This window comes from Nematolebias whitei, chromosome 7 (assembly GCF_014905685.2).
Source record: "Nematolebias whitei isolate Nwh7 chromosome 7, NemWhi1, whole genome shotgun sequence".
NCBI lineage: Eukaryota > Metazoa > Chordata > Actinopteri > Cyprinodontiformes > Rivulidae > Nematolebias > Nematolebias whitei.
In genome coordinates, this window is record NC_056504.1 from 11,786,106 (window position 1) to 11,806,203 (window position 20,098).

The 20,098-nt window shown below is 39.3% G+C and overlaps 1 protein-coding gene across 1 annotated transcript in view; it reads left to right on the forward strand.

Annotated features, from left to right (window-relative positions):
* The first annotated feature begins 1,617 nt into the window (after positions 1-1,617).
* Positions 1,618-20,098, forward strand: part of fgd5a (FYVE, RhoGEF and PH domain containing 5a) — a 45,198-nt gene continuing 26,717 nt past the window's right edge. The window contains exons 1-6 of the mRNA XM_037679116.1: positions 1,618-1,691; positions 3,371-6,137; positions 17,409-17,526; positions 18,212-18,270; positions 18,612-18,642; positions 18,733-18,839. Coding sequence (XP_037535044.1) covers positions 1,682-1,691; positions 3,371-6,137; positions 17,409-17,526; positions 18,212-18,270; positions 18,612-18,642; positions 18,733-18,839 — 3,092 coding nt within the window. The 5' untranslated portion in view covers positions 1,618-1,681. The remainder of the gene's footprint in view (positions 1,692-3,370; positions 6,138-17,408; positions 17,527-18,211; positions 18,271-18,611; positions 18,643-18,732; positions 18,840-20,098) is intronic.

The following is a 20,098-nucleotide window of genomic DNA, read 5'->3' on the forward strand; positions in this document are numbered from 1 at the left end:
TGAGCAGTTTGTGGATCTGTTTGGGTTTTAAATTTACAGCTGTTTGTTTTTTAACAGTTTATTTTCATCTTTAAATCACTTCTTGGTCTGCTGCCTTCCCACATCTCCTCCTACATGTCTCCAGGACATCCTTGTAAAAGAGATTGATGATCTCAATGGATTTCTTCCTGGTAAAATAAAAGGTATAATAAAATGTCACTGCGTGAGTGCAGCTACAGCGTGCGCTCTCATGACATTATTACCTGCAGTGTTCCCTCAATGAGGACTGAAATAGGCAAAAGGGTCTTCTCCTACTCTGCTCCTGTTTCCTGGAAAATCTTACAAAAAGATTTGAAGCTCTCGACCTTAAGTGGCTTTAAACATCTGTTTAGTTCCTGGGGAAAACCAATGCAGACGTGTTCCTGCTTTTAGTTTTCTACACTGCCTCGTATTCTAGTTGTTCTTTCACTACTTTTCCTTTTAATTATCATTTTGTTTTCAATTCATGTTCGAACTCATGTTTGTGCTGCAGCATATTGTGTTTATTGTTTTTATGCTATTAGAGTTGAGCGTATTTTAGCTGATGTTTTTCTTAGTTCATATCTTAGATCTTATTACTCTTTCTCTTTTATATTTTGTTGTTGGATGTAACTGGGACCCTGTGTACATCATTTTGTTCCACCACACATGTGATGTGAATGACAATAAAGAATATCTGTATCTGTAATTGTAAGAAAGCAAAAAAAAAAAAACTTTAATTTGTATGAATCATTTGTGAATGTCTATTGTTGTCCACTGTTGTCATCACTCTTTGTTAAAATTCAGGTGTCTCTTGTAAATGGGTCCTCGTGGCTCACTGGGACTAACCTGTTTAAATAAAGGTTGAGTGAAAAGACATGCCACCCAACCAAACAAGAGCTGGCAGTATGAAGAATATATTTGTGCACAAACAAAACATGCTTTAAAATAAACATTTTGTCAACTTAAAAAAACGCACATGTACAGTTTAAAAAAATGAACTAAAGGCCCTTAAAGAGTTAAAATCATTAAAAAGTCAAAATTAAGAATGAGATCACCTGATATTTTATTTCAGGTGGAGCCTGACTATGGGGATGGGGGGATATATTTAAAAGTTGTATGTAAGGTGATTGATTTCCCCCTTAAGGTGCACTAACTGCCATAAAGTTAAAGGATCTTAGGGGATTTAATTTACTTTTTTTTTTTTTTTTTTGGAGACACCAAAGACCGGATTACATGCTCCAGGGACCGCTTCTGGCCCTCGGTCCGTACTTTGTCCATACTTCCATAGCAGCAGAGAGGCAGTAGAGTGTACTTGAAAAAATTAAAAGATATACTGAGAGGTTGGAGCTCCATGTGTGCGCAGTGCTGAAGCCCAGCCTCAGGAAGCGCGCAGCAGCACCTCCCGTTTCCACAGAGGAGCGCAGCCGCGCGCGCGCGCTGGATCATCACGAGGAGTGGAGCTGCTGCTCGCTGCTGCCTGGGAGAGCTGAACCCACCTTCTGCGAGACAACCAGCACCTGACAAGAAGTCTGCAAGCATCGCAGAAGACACGAACCATGACCTGTCTGTTACAGCTGCCAGCCGTCACGATGCGTTTGGATTAAGTTTCATGGGTCTGGACGCAGTTTGAGGGGGAGAACAGAAGACAAGTGTCGCCGAGCGTGGATGATGATGTCCCACAATGAGCGCAGGTTGGTTATAAAGATAAAATGTGTCTGTCAAAGAGTTCAAACAGCAAACTTTGAATGCTGTTAGAGCAACAACTTTGTTTGTGGAGAGACATGTTAATTTTTCAAAGTTAGCTCATTCTCTATGTAACACAATCAAATTAAACTATTTGAGGTGTAATAAATAAGACTTTTGCTTTTGTGAATAAAAACAAAAAGTTAAAGTTTGGTTAAAAAATAAATCTCTTTTGATTTTGTTCTTGTTTTCTAACTGTTGTATGATAAAGACAAAAATTGAAGTAATTAATATCCAGCAAAACGTAACTAAACCTAATTATGTTGCTCTTTGTTAAAGCTCCAGGTTAAATGTCAAGGATGCACATGATTTGAGCCTGGACTAAAATAATTAATCCGTATCTGTAAAATTAGACATAATTTCTTGACTTGCGTGAGCACCGTTTTCAGTCATCTTTCGTCCTGCCTCTCTGAGAAGTTTCAATCAATTCCTTCCTCTCAAACACATTTTTTACTTGAATTATTGGAAGCGTTTTTTCCTGTTCTGAAGCTTTTCTCACATCAGATTTCAGGTTATGTTTTGAAGGGTGACATTCTTAATCAGAACAGTGTAAAATCATATCCTGTAGCTTTGGCAGTCAAGGTCTATCTCTTCCTTTGTTTCACCAAACATTTGTTTTAATTGAATTCTTGTTGCATAATTCATATCCTGTTATTTGCAGTTGGGTGCTTTGTCAGGCTGGGGTTCTTGTTTCTCTTTTATTGTTCTTTGGAACACTCAAAGGGACGTTTTCCCCAGAAAAAAAGTGCTTACGTGTAGTTGTGGGGTTATGTTCGTGAGAATCGTGGAAGAATGAGGAGAAGGAAGTCCATTTGTGTTTCAAAAATCCTACTCCTAGAGAGGTTTATGGTGGAGCGATGTGGAGGGGCTTCGCTGGTGAGGTCCTCCCCCATCCCGTGGACATCCTGAGTGGATTTCTCCACAGACACTCCGCTGGACTGATTAATGAACCTAAAACGACTGAAAGAAATAATTTTGTGACTGATTTAGAAAATAATTAGGTAGTTATTTTAGAGGGAAGTGATAAATGGGCATAAGTTATCATTAAAATGAATGTGGAGAACTATACAGAAGAGAAAAAGAAAACAGAAATACAGAAAGAAAGAGGGAGCAAGACAACAGAGATAACCAGAGTGCACACAGGGTTTAATAGGATGTGCGTCAGGCAGGTACTAAATAACAGGAAGAGACTAAGGGTGTACACACTTTAAGCGTGGGTGTGTTTTATGACAAGTCTAGACTTCTTAAACAGTGATATACAAACAAAACATTGTTTTAAACCTTAACAAAATCAGGCTTTATATTTATCATGTTTCTTCAAAGCACGTGAATATATATATATATATATATATATATAATTTATTTATTGCTATAACTGTAAAGTAAAAGTCCAGTCTAGATATGTCACTTCCCTTACAGGAATGCCTCTTCTCATAGTACGCAGTGGCCCTGTTGTTTTTTCCTGGTGATAATGTCCCCTGTAGCTTTCTGCTTGCCAATGACCACTGGACACAGCAGTAGTAGTAGAGAAACATGAGTCATAATATTTGCCTTGAGTAATCTTACATACTCAAAATATTATTTGCATGGTAACAATTTTTGATTTTCTTTCACTCTCCCTATACAGATTTTCCAAATCCGCTACAAGTCCCTCAACCAACGGTCCGGAGTCATCTCACCATCAGAGTGCAGTCAAAACTGATGCCAAAATCCAGCCTCTTTGTCCATGGCCCAAAACCTCTTGTAACCCCCAAGCCCAGACCTTTGTCTCAGCCTGACCCACAGGAAGAGTCCTGCCATCGACAGAAGCTGAGTAACGGAGAACTGCCTTACTCTGATGAGGAGAGAGGTGATCTACTTGTAATGGCTGAAGAGAATCACAACAAAGAGGAGAAAAAAGAAGAGCAGTGTGAGGTTAGTGACAACGGCACCGGAGGGAATGACAAAGAGGACACAGTAGGGGGAGAACTGGTGGTGGGAACAGAAAAAGAAGCAGAGATATTGGATAATGATGGCGATGTAGACAGTATTGGCTCTGAGGACACCATCAAAGCTGATGATTCGATTGACGTTACTGAGGATGAGGACGCTGAAAATGGCTCTATCCTGCCTGAAGGTGGAAATCACAGTGATGATGAGAAAACGTCAGTCCAGTTACAGTCTCCATCTGAACCAGAGTATGAAGCAGAGCAAGAGGAAGAGAAAGAATGCTGTGGCCCCGTAGAACATTCAGAAGAACAAGACCCTGATCAAATACACTCGTTTAGTTATGCAGAGGAGAACAATGATTGTTGTCTTGATGAAACAAACACAGAGCAAAGTGAAGACTGTTTTCAGTTTAGTTTACTCACAGAGACAGAGCTGGAAGCTGACAGATTCTCTTTTGGATTCAGCGTGCTTCCGACTGTGACTGAGGAGTATCCCTACGATGTGATTGGCCCTACAGATGATGCTAGTGATACATGTGAGTCATGTGGAACAGCTGAAACTGGAGATACAGAGGTCTGGCAACCAGAACGAGCCACCAAAGACCCCTCTGGTTGTTTTCGATTCACATCCAGCACAGAGGATGTGTTTGGACCTTACTCTGTCATTGAGGCTCTTCCAAAAAATATAAGCAGCACTGCAGATCCTGAGTGGAGCCCAGGTGAAGATGATGATGATCAATCCTCAACCGCAAACGAAGTTCATACCCAAGATGTGTCTGGCCAGGAACCTTTTTATGTCTCATCAGATGATGTGGACAAGCTTGAAGACAAGCAAGTAGACTCAGACCAGCATCACGATAAGGAGGGCACCGAACAGTCCGATCAACTTAAAGACAGAGCAAAGGACAGTGAGTCGGCAGATGAGTATGCAGATATTGACAATTCAGTCTGCTCACAGGCAGACAACTTTGAGCAGTTTGAATATGTCTCATCAGAAGATTATGTTGAGATAGGTGACGAGGAAGAGGAGGAGGAGGAGGTAGAAAAGAAACATATCAGAGGGAAAAGTGCAAAAGAGAGGACTATTAAGCGAGAGGAAGCTTTCCGCAGCCAGAGAGGAAGCTGCCAGCCTCGCCTCAGGTTGTGCACCATCACCGTGCCAGCAGATCTAGACCTGGGTCGCACCCCGGAGCTCACCAACAGAGTGGTGTTTGCTCACACCACTGAGGCCTTTGAAGAAGACATTGAAGAACTGGACTGCCACATCGTGCCTTACTTTGAAGACACTGACTCAGACAGCAAAGAACATGTATATGAGGAAGTGGGGTTTGACTCAGAGGGGGAGAACTTTGTGACCCTTGATCGTAAAACTATTGTCACACGATCACGGTCCTATTCTGGGAAGGTTTCAGGTTATGTCCCGGAAACTGTACCAGAGGAAACAGGTACAGAGTACCAAACTCATGATTACTGCACTGTACCAGTAGATAACAGTGGTGAACTTATAAGTCACTCACAGCAGCCAGGAATCAATAGTGTGACTCCGTCTATGAAGTCCCGTCGCTTCTTGCTGAACTCTCGTTCTGCAGACAGTCCAGAATCTTTGACCACACTGTCAGAGAATGACCCATGTCTTGCGAATGAGATCAGGATAAAAAGAAAGGATGATACTCTTTCTCTTCCATGTGTTATAACTTCCTCTGGAAGCTTTTCCCAGCGAAGCCATCAGTCATCAAGTGGTGTTTCTACACCAACTTCTATGGTTGACATACCCCCACCTTTTGACCTAGCATACATCACAAAGAGACCAGTCACCAAGAGTTCACCATCCCTCCTAATCCATCATGACCCCACTGAAATACCTAAAAAGAAGAAGTCCTCATTCAAGCGCTTCCTGGCACTTAAGTTTAAGAAGAAGATAGATTCAAAGGGTTTCAGTGATGGAAGTGTTCGCTCTTCACGGTCTTCCTCTGAGTCCAGCCATCATGGTGCAAGAGTTGTAGAACTTGATCATATAAGCACTGGCAGCTCTTCTCAGCTTCAGTCTCGCCTTATAAACCCCAAACAGCATCCATCTGACCTGACTTCCGCCTTTGTCCTTTACAAAGACCACTCCAGGAGGAAAGGGGACCCTAAATCTGATGGCAGGATTGTCTCTAGAGTGGAGTCCTTCGAAGAACGCACTCGCCGCTCTGTCAGACCGTTGCCTTTGACCAAACCTCGCTCCATCTCCTTCCCCAGCGCAGACACCTCAGACTATGAAAACATTCCAGCCATGAACTCAGACTATGAGAACATCCAGATACCAGGAAGGCCGGTCAGATCTCACACTGTTACAGAGTTTTTTGAGAATCCGACACGCATAACTGTAACCTGCAATGAGAATGATGGCTACGTGGATATGAATAGTTTCCCTGGGATTGACAGCAAACCTCAGACATTGATGTCAAAAACAGACAACGAAAGGTAAGTTAAATGTAATTTTACTTTGTGTCGAGGAAACACTGAATATTACCATTCATTCAATCTTTATTTATACAGGTTAGTCTCACTGAGTCACGAGGACTCATTTACAAGAGAGACGTATTTGACCATACCTCCATCCTTATCTCTAGTCACATATCTTATATGTAGTCAAGTGATAACTTGACTTTTGACCTTTTTAACGCCAGGTTTTTTAGTTTGTATCCCAAGGCACATGGTATATTCTCACCACAGAGCTATATAGATGCCAAACCACTTACACAGGCCATAAATCTGTATTTCACTCTGGAGGATAGGAATGTCTCTGGGTTTGGTTATAGTTTCAGAGCAAACAAATCTGAAGACTTCAGTGAAATATTAAATATTCCACTTGGATGGTGACAAAAAAGGTGAGAACATTTTTTTTAAATCTGAAATTGTGAAATCACTTGTGAGCTAGTCGACTTAGCTGCTAGGTGCACACTTATCCACTCATGACTCCAATGTAGACCCTTGTAAGACTGCAGATATTCTCTAACTGCATCTCAGGTGAGCAAAAATCACCTGGCTGAGTACCATCGGGTTCCTCTTATTGAAAAGTGTTGTGTGTGAGAAACGAGCAGCCTGTTGTGTCAGGCTTCGCTGGCTTCGAGAAGATGGACAATGCTTGTGGGAGAGCTTAGTTCAGTTTTTTAGTTACTTGGATTCAAAGGTCACATCTGGTGCTGCTGTTTCAGGTAAAGGCAATGAGGTATCTCATTGACTGCAGCTTGTACACATTACAAAAAGTCATTATGGATGCAATTAAAAGTGACAAAATGGGTGAGGGGCTTCTTTCACACGTTGAAGTGAAGGAGGATAAAAGAAAAAGTGAGAACACCAGCGGTGGGGAAGTGTTAATAGAAGGAAGCTGATCAATAGAAAAAACAAGAGTTATAACGATAAAGTAGAGCGGTGGGTCCTTTGTAGGAACAGGAAGAAGAAAGCAAGAGCAGTTCGAGTGTAATTGCTCTCCTGCACCTGACACAGATGTTTAGGAGGGCTTTTATTAAAGTAGCTCTCTCCTGAGTGCTTCTCCTTCACCGGACTCTCGAGGGTCTGCAGGATTTACTGCAGTGTGTGATGAAGTGAGGAGTTACAGCGATGAGACGGTGCAAAATGATTCTAGCCTTGGCCACAGCCTCTGTGGTTACCCAGCGCAGTCTCTTGTTTTCAGTCTGAAAAATAGAACATGTGTTTGTCAAACTCTGTCAGACAGCTGAAACGTAATCTCTTGAGATACGATTGGAACAAAGCACTTTTTATATAGCTTTTATTTGTTTTTGTAACTATATTTGTAAAAATAAAAATTAAAAAAACTTTATAATTCCACTGTTAAACTGCAAGGATTACACGGCTTACAATTTTTACTTCCTTCTCTTTGTCTCTTTTGTGATAATGAGGCTCTCAACAACCTGCGTGCTTTAATGTCTCAGTCATTATCATCTAAATCACGTGTGGGCATCTTGGGATCAGTTACGCTCCATCAGATTGGACAAATATATTACTGGCATGCATGATCACTTTGTGGCCCACAATTTATTACAGCCCAAGCAGTCTTTTGTGATTTTGTTGCCGTGCGTGTGTTGATGCAATGATTGATTATCACACGCCACCAGGTGAAAGGACAATCATGTGTTTGACCATGTCTGTGTTTGACTGTCTGCTAGCAAAATATCTCATGAACCACTGGACAAGTTTTATAAAAAAATCTCTAAAGTAATCAAAGAATGTACAATTACAAAGCTAATCAATCTGAGAAAAAAAAGCTTTCATTTTAGTCGTTTCTAAAGTTAGCTTAATATATAATGTGTTAATAGCTTAGACTCATCTCCATCTTATACTCTGAGAGTTGACGAATCACTCAAGATTTTTACTTTTGTTATTACCTATAGGAGTCAACTTTGCTTATCTGTTAGCAAAATATCTCATAAACCACTAGGCAGATTTTAATTTAACTCAACATTGGCGATCATAAAAGTATGTCATATGAGGTACATCTACAACTGATTAACTTTTTGAATAAATGCAAATCAACTGATTTTAGAAAACAGAAATGACTGTAGTTCAGTCAGTTTCACAGATTCTGACCTAATCTTTGGTTTAAGATTAGCTGAGATTAATTCACAACACAAACTCCAAGCGCTAGACATTGTGCAACTTCCTTACTTACAACTTTGGCATCTCAAGTAATGTTATTTTATGGTTTGACCAAAATGTTATAACTTCATCCCTTCTTATCAAAGGAAAATCTTAATTTAAAACTCTTACATTAAAGGTGGCATTTCCTTTCATTCAAGTTTTAATGGATGATCTTGCCTTCTTTTTTGTGGCACATTCAATTTGAATTAATAAACTTTTTTTTTTAATTATTATTATTTTATCTTCTCCACACTGGGTTTGATTCGGAGCGGAAATATTTCAACATTTATCTTACGTATTTTAGAAAGATTAGTACACTGCATGCCATTGCATTCTACATACCGTAATTATTTGTCTATACTGTAGTCTCTGTTCAGTGAAGCTGTAAAGTTTGCACAGTTTGGCTTTTGAAACCTTTACCCTTCACACACAATGCTGGTCTGGTGCAGGCTCTTTATGTTCTCCTGATGCTATCACGTTGTCTCGTTGTGTGCTGGAGATTTCACTCAGATCACAAGGATGCAAATAACCTACCCATCTTTTCATTTTGCTTTCTCCACGTTCCCCCTGGAGATACTACTGTTACCAGGAGGGTCTGTCTTTGGTGAACTGAGACCCACTGGCCTGGTTTATGTTTTTATTTGAAGAGTGTATTTATTTATGAGGGCATATCATCCTCTGATATAGTCTCTGAGCAGTTGTTGTCTGCCTTTCTGAGTGCGTATTGCTCTGAATTCTTTTCAAATCTTGACACTATTGCAGTCCCAGGCCACCACAATGAAGGTGACAGTGATTTATTAAGAACACAGCTGGGTTGGAGACCCACAGAGGATCAAGTTTTCTTTGTGATAAAGAAAATAACAAAATGGCTTCAAAGAACTGCACAAAAGCTCAGTGCCTGCAGTCCCACATATGCATTTTAAGGCAAACACTGCAACACTGCAGGTTTGCCTAGTTTCTAGTTATGTGATTAATGTGCATTCAGACTCAGTGTTAACTCATACATTCAGACTGAGCCTGGTGGGGGGATGCGTTAATTAGCAATAGATGGTGTACAAAAGACAAAAAAAAAACCTCAGTGATTTATCTACGTTTATTTTATTTTATTTATTTAATTATTTCTATAGCACTTTACACAACCATGGTGATGGTGACCAAAGATGTTTGTAGGTGTGTACAGTATATGCATGCATTGCATGCATGTAGGTGCAGGCAGACTCAGAGTCCCCTGCTGTTTTAGCAGAGGTGCTGCTGCTGCTGAGAATGCTGCCTCAGCACACTGTCTCTGCCAAGCAGCCATGCAGCAACAAACGACAGCAGGAAAACACTGTTTTGTAAAAGAAAGGTCAGGATGTCAGTTTTTGCTCATCTTAGAGGTCATTAGTAAATGGTAAATGGACTGTACTTATATAGCGCCTTTCTATCTTATTTCAAGATACTCAAAGCACTTTATACTACAATCTGTGTCCTCATTTACCCATTCATACAGCACTCTACTAGATCTCTGCAAAGCTAATTGAACAAATCATTCTAATGAGACTAATCAGAGCTTTATCACATTCATACACCGATGGGACACACATCAGAGGGGTTCAGTGTCTTGCACAGCGACACTTCAGCATGTGACTGCTGGTGGATTTGAACCCCCAACTCTCGCATTGGAGAACGACTGCTCTAACCACTCAGCCACAGCCTCCCCATTAGTGTCCACTATGTAAACTTTATTCTCTCAAGCATTAACCAAACAATATATTGTCTCATACTGGATGAGTATGCAGCTCTGCATGAACCTCAGGCATCATTTATGTTTTACACAGTTCTATATGAACCTCTTCAGAGTCAGGAAAAAGCCCTGTCATGGCCTTTAAAGCAGCACCTCCACCCACTGTTATGTTAGCGTTAGTAGTGATGAGGGAGCCATCTTAAGTACATTGTTGTGCTGGGCGGAGTGCAATGCATTGAGGCGGTGGACAGGGCGTGCTGCTGGCTCGCTGAGTCCCGGTACCCGCCACTGAGGTCATGAACAGGTCATCCCAAGGGAGGAAGTTTCCAGCCCAGGAGCTTCCCACCAGCCTGTTTACAGGAAATGCAGAACACCAGGGTGGAGCTGTGGTGGGAGGTGTGGGAGGTGGAGAAATGAGATGACAGGTAGGATGAAGTGGGAGGAAGGGTCTCACTGTGGTGGGGTGAAGGTTCGGACTTTCCCTTGAACAACAAAATGAGGCGTGGTCCCGTCAGGAATGTCAAGTCTGCTGTTGTTGTTGCCAAGAATATCTTCAAAATCAACTTGCAGATTAGAAAAACAAGTGTTTAAAATCCATAAAAGCAGCGATGATCAAAGCATTTCTTGAAAGAACGCATATAATTTGCCTCCTTGCATGTCAAAGTTTTAAACCAAAATGTTTGTGCATTCTGTTAGTGCTCAGAGTATTCAAAAAGGATGACTTTCAGCTACTGCCACAACTTTTTATCTGCAAAATCCACAGAGTTCTAAACATGTTTATATTTGGTAAGGTTAATTAACTGTGGCAGCCATCTTGAATCAAATCAAGTCCAAAATCAATTCTTTATGTACATTCAGGGATTACGTTTTGAGTTTCATCAAAATCTGACCCATGGGTTATGAGATGTTTTGCTAACAGACAAATACCAGTAAACAAACACATAGGATATTACATTATTGCCCACCTTTCAGGACAGTGGCCAATAACTATGCCTTATAGTTCCAAATAAACACATTGATGGCCATATTTCATTATTTGAAATACTGAACCAAGTTCACATTCTTAAAATGAACAACTTCATTTGACTGCCTTACTTTTTATGAACTCTCGTGAATCATTTCATTTTATGATGCGTAAAACTCTGTAAAATACCGGAACAGGATATGTGAGTGTGCATGACACACTACTATCTTTCTCAACACAGCATCAAAAATAAAGAGGCCATATTGTGATGTGTGTAATAACATTTAATTCTAAACCACATAAAACGCAACTAATACAAACACATTAATCCACCAAACGGTTTATTTAATGTCATCAACATAAAACAACAAACAGCAGAATTGAATTCAAAATCACATTTTCATGTTGTGCATGCTCTAGTGCTCTCATGTCCTTGAATATGAGTCTAAATGTAGACTGATAGGGGTTTTAATTCAGTTTTACGGTGTAGTGAAAGGCCGTAGCCTTATGAGTATGCATAAGGCTATGCATACGCACACGGTTTTATGTTTTGCTGCATAGAATGGCATATTTCAGCGTGCATCTGGGGACCTGCTTTGCAAATTAGTCAGACTATAAATGTAATAGTGTACGGTATTTGTTAAAATTCAATACTTCTTTTTATATAAAAGCAATAAATTAAATGAAATTCAGATGTTTTTACTTGGGTCAAAACATAAATAAATAAATTGTGTTGTAAAACGTTAAGGCTTGTGCCATATTTGATGCACATGTAAAACTCAAGATGTATTTTTATCATGTAAACGTTGTATGTTTTGGGTTGAAGGGAGGGAAATTGCAGAGCGGTGTTAGGATGCTATGTTGTTGTAGTGGAACCATTTTGTTTTTGTTGGCATACCATTTGGGTTTTTGTGTGATGTTCTGCAGCATCCATGGTGCTCCTCAGCATCTAGACATGTTCTCACCTTTCTCCAGCTCTTACTAGTCTTTTCTGTTGCTGACCTCTGACAAATCTCTGTGTGGAAGATTTGCACAGAAGAGCAACTAGTACATCAATTCATTCTCAGTCCATTTTGTGTCATGAGTGACACATAAAAGAGTAGATTTTATACCAACATGGTTGATTTCAAAGACAACTAGAATAAAAAAGTAGTGTAAATGTTGACTCTCTTACAATACCATATACTAACAAACATGCAGCAGCAACCATGTGACTTTGTGAACAACATTGTGTTTATGTGCTACATGTGTCAAGAACAAGACAGACAAGCTGTGGCAATCCAATTTACACACAAATGCAAGTTAAGTACTGTAGTCCCTCACTACTTCGCAGTTCATTTTTAGCAGACTTGCTCTATCGTGCTTTTTCAAAGTAAGATAGGCCATGACACACAACTGGGTGACTGATGGATGAGCCGCATGATCGGCATGACATTTTTATTTAAAATAAATTATTTAAAATTATTTAGCACCTGTTGCACCTGTGTGCAGTCCACAGCTGCAGGAGAAGCTTCCTCCTGCAGTGTGTCAGATCTCTACCCTGCAGAGGAGAAGTGGGCGTGGCTAAGAGCCTTGGCAGGTGGCAGAGAGCTGAGATCATGACATGCTGTGCTCTTTTAGAGAATTTAGAGTTTAGAAAATTGTTAGGGACATTGCAAGAGTGTGGGAAGGGTTAAACCACCTTAATACATACCTGTATATAAATACTAAAATAAACTACTACTACAGTAAATACTAAAATAAACTACTACTTACTACTACTGCTACTACCTGTGTACATAATTTTGTTCCAACTCATGCACCACATGAGATGGTAATGACAATAAAGTTTACTTGAACTTGAACTTGGACTACTGTATCCCTACTTTGCGGTTTTTCACTTATCATGCTGAGGGCGTGGTCCCAAACCCCCGTGATAAACAAGGGACTATTGTACTCCATAACACCATGGTAGTGCAGAAAGAGAGATAGCATAGCATAAAATGTTATTGCGTAATGGTATTGTTGCATCACTGCTAGGTTATTTTTCTTATTTTAGCAGATGTGTGATGTATATGTCATGTTTTGGAGTTGCTACCTTCATGCCACAGGGGCTTTGACTTGACTAATAAAACTGGGAACTTGGTGTTCTCTGATAAAGTATCAGATCTCTAGAGGCGCCGTTGTGAAGCTCTTATATTGTATATTTCAATGCGCCATATAATCTTATGACAGATATACAAATATGAGAGAGTTTATGAAAAACTATAGTCATAATTTTCAGATACTCATTTATGGCTGAACTGGAGGTGGAGGTCTTTTAACTGGTGACAACACTCTGTTTATCCTCATCATTTTAGCATGAAAATCCTCTGAGTGATTAATGACACCATTAGTGCAGAAAATGACTTGAAAGATGAAAATCCATTTCTGCATGAATGTACAAAACCTGTTAACAGTGACGTGCTATTCCATGTTAAATTAAAAATGTATGGTAAGAAATTTTAGTCTATGAGGCCTCTGTTGGAACTCAGTTATGTTAATAATAATGTCAAGAGATTTGACCACTTGTATGTGTGGTCCTGACTCACAATTAGCAGAGTTAATATCCCGAGTCAGTCGCATCATATGCAAGGCCACAGCAGTCATAAATCCACTGTCCTGAGTTATTTTCCACAGGAGATGCAACAGTCACAACCTACAAATAACCCTCCTCACAAAAAGCAGCAAACACTTTAAAACTGCCTCTGTTCTTAATCTCTCCCCCATTTGTCTCACTCTCTTCTATAGTTAGCAAGCTAATGAACCCATTCTGTTGGTCTTGTTTCCATAATGGTGCCATTACAAGTGGGAAAAGACCTGCTCTAATATATATTTTAATAGGCAGTGTTTAGCTCGATTGATTTACATATTACAAGCGCCATCAAATTCACTGAAGACTACCGGAATGTTTTTTTTTGGTTTTTTTATACTGTGGAGTCATTGTGTCCTCTTCTGAATTGCACACAATAGATTTAACTTTGTCCTGCCTTCTGCTATAATAGCCTTAATAGTCTTTTGAAAAGTTATTTATTTACATATTATCTCTATCTTATCTATGTCATTCATAACCATGGCACAGCTATGTATAGTTCATATTTGTTTAAATAGTAAAACTGGCCATCTTGTGAGGGCTTGGATGATTTTGACACTCTGAAAGAGTAATCTTACAGACAGAACAAAACGTTTGTCTGTTATATTTTCTGTTTCTGTGGACCAGTCCTATAAATAATGGAGGATTTTTGTGGTGGAAAAAAGGTGAAGGTGAACCTCCTCACAAGAGTGGCTCTTGGTCATTTGATGGATTGTGTGATAAATCAGAGCTGAGGAATGAGTTCAGAGAAGAACAATCCCCTCCAGTTTTCTTTCCTTCGCAGCAGCACCCAGGAGCCCAGGCTGACCCGACTGCTCTGAGGTCAACTATGAGTAATGGGCCGTAGGTGCTTTCACAAGCCCACCCACAAAAGGCTGTTAGAGTTTCCGTGGAAAGGAAAGCTGGAGGTGCAGAGTAAGCCATGTGAAGGATGTCTGAATGAAATCGAGGTCCAGTGGATAACTCTGTTAACCTTTAGCCTTCTGAAAGTAGTTTACATCCAATTCACACTGAGGGCTGTTAAGACATCAGAGCAAAGAATTATTAAAAGGTGTGTGAACATGTACAGGCTTTTTCAGTGATGAAGATAAATTAGACTTAAAAGTAGTCACACAAGTGCACAACAAGATTTGTATGCGTGCAATAAGATTCACAAGCATACTACAAGACTACTTTACTGCGGTACAAGACTCACAGATGCATAAACAGATTTTCAAATATACACATTTGAAAATTGCTCAATTAGGAATATTCTGTGCATAAACCACCTGCTGCAAACAGCTCAGTCAGTGCAGTGCGTGAATCAGCTGCCTGCGAATGTTGAGATTTTCTTACTGCTCCAGACTCACAAAGGTGATGCTGCATTCAAGGCTGGTGAAAAGTTGGGACAGCTGAGCCTTACTAGATTTACTGAGTTATTGGGAAAATACACATTTCTAACTTGGCACAGAAACTCACAACTCCTATATTAAAACATATGCTTACCTTAATGTTTTTGAAGCTGTTAGACTCATAAATCCCTAACCAGGAAAATCACTGCAATGCCACTTTAAATGGTGATATGTGACTTATCTGTGCTGCTGATTATCCATGCTGCTGATCTCAGGCTGCTGTTTTCTTGCCTTTAAGCTGCTGTATTTATACCCATCTGCTCACTACAGACTCATGTTCAGGCTGCTGTTTAATACACCTTATTATTTTACATTATTAGTGTTTAGCGTATATCTTAGATCCTTGTATACGGTTTCTTTTTATAGTTTATATTTTTGCTATTTTGGGGCATAACTGGGACCTTGAGTACACAATTTCGTTCCACCTCATGTACCACATGTGATGCGAATGACAATAAAGAACCTTGAACCTTGATGTTACTGGATTCCAAAAATAATAATAATTTTGTGGATGTAATGGTCTAAAATAAACCACCAAAAATGATTAGGTTATTATTAGTGTGGAAAATTGATCAGGAACAATCTGTTCCACCAAAGGGAATATTCTATAATGTTTATTTTAGCTGTACAGTCCAAAATATTATAATTTTCTTCTTGTGGAAAAACTGCCAGAAAAATATGTTTTCCGGTGTTTGTTTGCAGAGGAAGAGAATTCCTGACAAGATATTTTTCCTGTAGTTTTTGCAGATGCATGACCTAACCCTTTTGAGAAGTTTATTTCAAATATGCAGTTCATCCAAAAAATACAAGAAATTATATTTTAATATCATGTATAAATCTTGGGCTCTTGCGTGACTATTTTTGATACTAATTTATCTTCATGTATATCCAGTATTTAGCCTGTTTAAAGATATGAGTTGTTGGAATATATCATCGACATTCCATATTCCATTACAGCAAAAGCAGATTTCTCAACACCACTCATTAAACGTTAATAACACGATTAAAAGTCTAGCATTCCTTGGAGGAATGCATGTCGCCCGCTGTCGTTGATGTCAGAGTTGTAGACTAAGATCATTGAGAGGTTGTAGCAGTTTTGATCCAAACTTGAAAACAACATGATATATGCAAATACTTGCAATGTCAAGATCTTAGATCCAGAGTATGTGTTGGGAATGACTCTCAGCTACTACCACGTCAGATTTTAGCTCATTATCTGTCAAATTAACTGCTACAGCCATTTTTGTGCTGGCTAATGTAAACTAGCTGTGGCAGCTACTGAATCAGGTTTATTCCAAATTTTAGTCAATTGTTACAAATTTTTATGGAGGTTTATTTAAAATTTGTCTAGTGGTTCATGAGATATTTTACTAACAGACATGGTTGACTTGAGCAATTGATGCTAAAGTTTTAAGCAAAGATCTCATGCACTTGAAGTATACATTGTTACTAACGTTTAGCACAATATCTGTCAAACTGACTGATATGTAGCTACTTTTGTTTTCTAACTCCAGCTGGTTGTGTCAGACATCTTGAATTGGATTGCTTCAAAAGTTATTTAATTGTAAACGGAACGTCCAGTCTTTTTTATATATATATAAAAAAAAAATACATCATGAAAATTAATTAAGTGGTTATTGAGATTCTTTGCTAAAGGACAGAGGTTACTCTAATGAAAAAGTTACAAACAGAGATCTCCCTGTTAATGCTCAGATTATGTGTAAGGGATTAATTTTAGCTACTACCACACTAATTATAGATCCAAATCTGTAGAAATGACTGTGGTATTGTATTTTTTTAAGATCAATTAACTGTGGCAGTCATCTTGAATTGTTGTAGATGTACATCCAATGATTACTTTCTGCAACATTATTAAAATTCATCTTTTGTTTAAATTTTTTCACACACACAGAGACAGACAAAAACATTATCGTCCACCATTACCACAGTATTATACTATCCTGCTGCTGACAAACACGCTCAATGTGTCATAATGGGCCAGAGGGTATAAATCATTAGTGCAAGTTGCATTTTAAAAGGGATTACTGGTAAAAAAAAAAAAAAAATCCACGCTGAATCCCTTCAGGTTTGACAACAAGGAACAACTGTGCCATCTCTGCAGGAGCCAATCTGTAAAGGGATTACAGCGACCTTTTGAAGAGGTCTTCATATGAGCTGAAAGGCTCAGAGACGCACACAGGAAGCAGAAAAACGTACATTTGCACAGGGCTGGGGATTTCAAATCGAGTTTAAGTTTGTCCCGTGAGAATATGGCAGCCTTTTACTGTAAAATGCACATCTGAGAATTTTAGTCCCTCGTGCTGCTTTGTGTTCCCAAGTATTTTTGTTCATTTCATTGCAGATGTGTGGCCATTTTTACGTTGATTTTTTTGTCTCTTGACAGTGCCTACACAGAGCCCTTCCCAGTGAACACAGTCTCTCCTGGGCTGTCAGGTGATGAGGACCACGGACGAACCTCAGAGGAGGAAGATGGCAGCATGGAGCAAAGTTATGACCGACAGGTGAGTGAAGAGATACAGAAAACATACATATTAATAAATGAGAGGAGAAACAACAAGTGCACCCTTGTATGGTAGGATGAAACTGATGATGAACCCTGAATGTCCCATGTACTTGTACTCGTGTATTTTACAGTAGTTCCGAGACGGGCCTCACCCATCCTGCTGCTGTCACAATAATAACAAGCCTCTGTTCCCATCATGTGGCGTGCATTTCCTTGTTTTTCTTTTTCTTCAAAGATAAGTTACAATAAATCGCACAAAGACGGAAGGGGGACTGGAAAGACTCGAGTCAGTCCAGGAGGGTTTTTGTTCCTTTAAAGTGCAACACTGAATAAGGACAGGCCTGAAAATGCTTTGACTCTCATGTTTATAAGTCTCCAAATGAGCGTGCAGCGTTGTTGCTGCCACCGCTGCACCTACGATCACTCATAAATATTGCATCTTCATTTAAACGCCTCCTACTTGAGAAAACCACATCTGAGCTTTGCAGTAATGAAATGATCCGTCTTCCTCTGACAACTGAAATCCAAAAAAAAAACAACAAAAAAAACGGAAGTAATGCAGTTGTTTCGTCAGCCTCTTTAACTCATTTGTAGTTGGTGCTATTAATGTTGGAGAGGGCTGAGTGCCCACAGAGAACCTTTACCATTAACTGTGTTCATTCATCTCCGTTCTTGTCACACAGATTGATGGCAGATCTCGAGCGTTTTACATCGCCAAGGAGCTCGTCGACTCAGAGAGACTGTGAGTACCTGCGTTTGTGGGTGACCCTCCCCCCCAAAAGCTGTCCATTCTCCTAAATGCAATCAGATTTTTTTTAATGATTATTAATATTAGTGACCCTTTAATATTGCTGTTCACTTCCTACTAACTGTATCTTCTGTTCTGCAATGCCAATCCATCAAGCAGTGGGCAGCCAATTACACAAGTGTCCTGCTGCACACTTAACTATTCCTCGAATGTAGTTTCTTCATCAGGCCTCACCTAAATAATTTAACGAGTCCTGAAGACAAATAGACTGAGGTGTTCACAGGGTTGGGAGTTTATTTCCGCAGTTTAATGTAAATCTTTTCTTGTCTTTGCAGACATGTCAGTGCCCTCAAGCACATTCAGGAGGTAGGAGCACGTTCTCTGTCACATCTCTCCTAAATGAAGGATTTCTTAACAATCCGCTCATATGATCTATCATACATGTCTGCTCCGCAGTCTCTGTCTCCTCCTCCTCCTCCTTCTCTCTTTGTTATGGTCCCTGGAAGTTTATCAGTGTTGTTGCAGCAACATTTACTTCCTGGTCTTGATGAAGTTGCCGTCTTGTATTCTGGAGCAGTTTGTTGCAGGCACAAGCTTCACCTTAAACACATTGACGGCCTTGAAAATACATGTAAATGTGACAAAACTATAGTTGAGAGTTTGAACGTGATCTCAGATAGATGCACAAATAGAGCTGCTTCTTATGACCATAATGGTTAGAAAGCAGAGAATGTTCGGGAACCGAGTGGAGAGGGTTTTATGGTGGACAGATGAGCTTCTGGTGAGAGGGCACGCTTCTCATCTTTTCCTTGTTTTCTACGAACAAATAATGTTTAACATGCAAAATAACCAATACAGCAGCATTCAAATCCAACTCCAAGAGAAATATTTAATGGTGAAGCTATTACCTAAAATTACATAAACCTAAAATGTTCTTTAAAGAATCAAAAGTCCATCCCTTATATTTTATCCACTTCTTCCTTTTCATTTGGGACTTTTGCGTGAACCTGTCAAAATGACCACAAGTTCATGCGTAGACAATTTAAAAAGCTTGAAAAGAAAAAAAGATTAGAAGAAACATTGAAGCTCTCCCATACTCGAGGCAGACAGACAGAAATTCAGAGAAAAAGTTTGAAGTTTAGAAACCTTTGGAGGAACGCACATCACCCACCGTCAGTATATTTTAATAAAATCATCCTGTGATGGGAAATGAGTTGTTGTAAATTATATTCTGTGCCACTTATAACCCTCACATTACATGTTGAGGTTGACTCTCAGCTACTACCACATCAGACTTCAGCTCAAAATCTGTTAATTTGACTAACATAAGGCTATTTATCTATTAAGTTTGTTCAGCTGTGGCAGCCACCTTGAGTTTTATTCATGCCAGGATTTAATGTTTTAGATGAACATGTAGTGATTACTTTTTGAGAGTTTCGGCAAAATTTGTCAAAAGATTCATGGGATATTTTACTGACAGGCAGTGTTGACTTGAATAGTTCAATTTAATTTATTGAAGCAAAAATGCCACACAGCGTTTTGTGTCTAACTCTCAGCTACACCAAATTTTAGTTTGAAAACTGTAAAAATGGCACGGATATTTTTGTGTTTGCTTATATAACTTGAATTGACTTCAAAAGATAATCAGCTGTAAATTATTACACCTGTTACAAATGATAATCCCTTGATTGAAATATGACAAGTTCAAAATACTCTTCATTTGCTGTTTTGAAGAGAATATTCACGTAATAATGGAAATTATACTATATATATATATATAACAAGAGAAATAAATATAAGACGATAAGCATATATATAATAT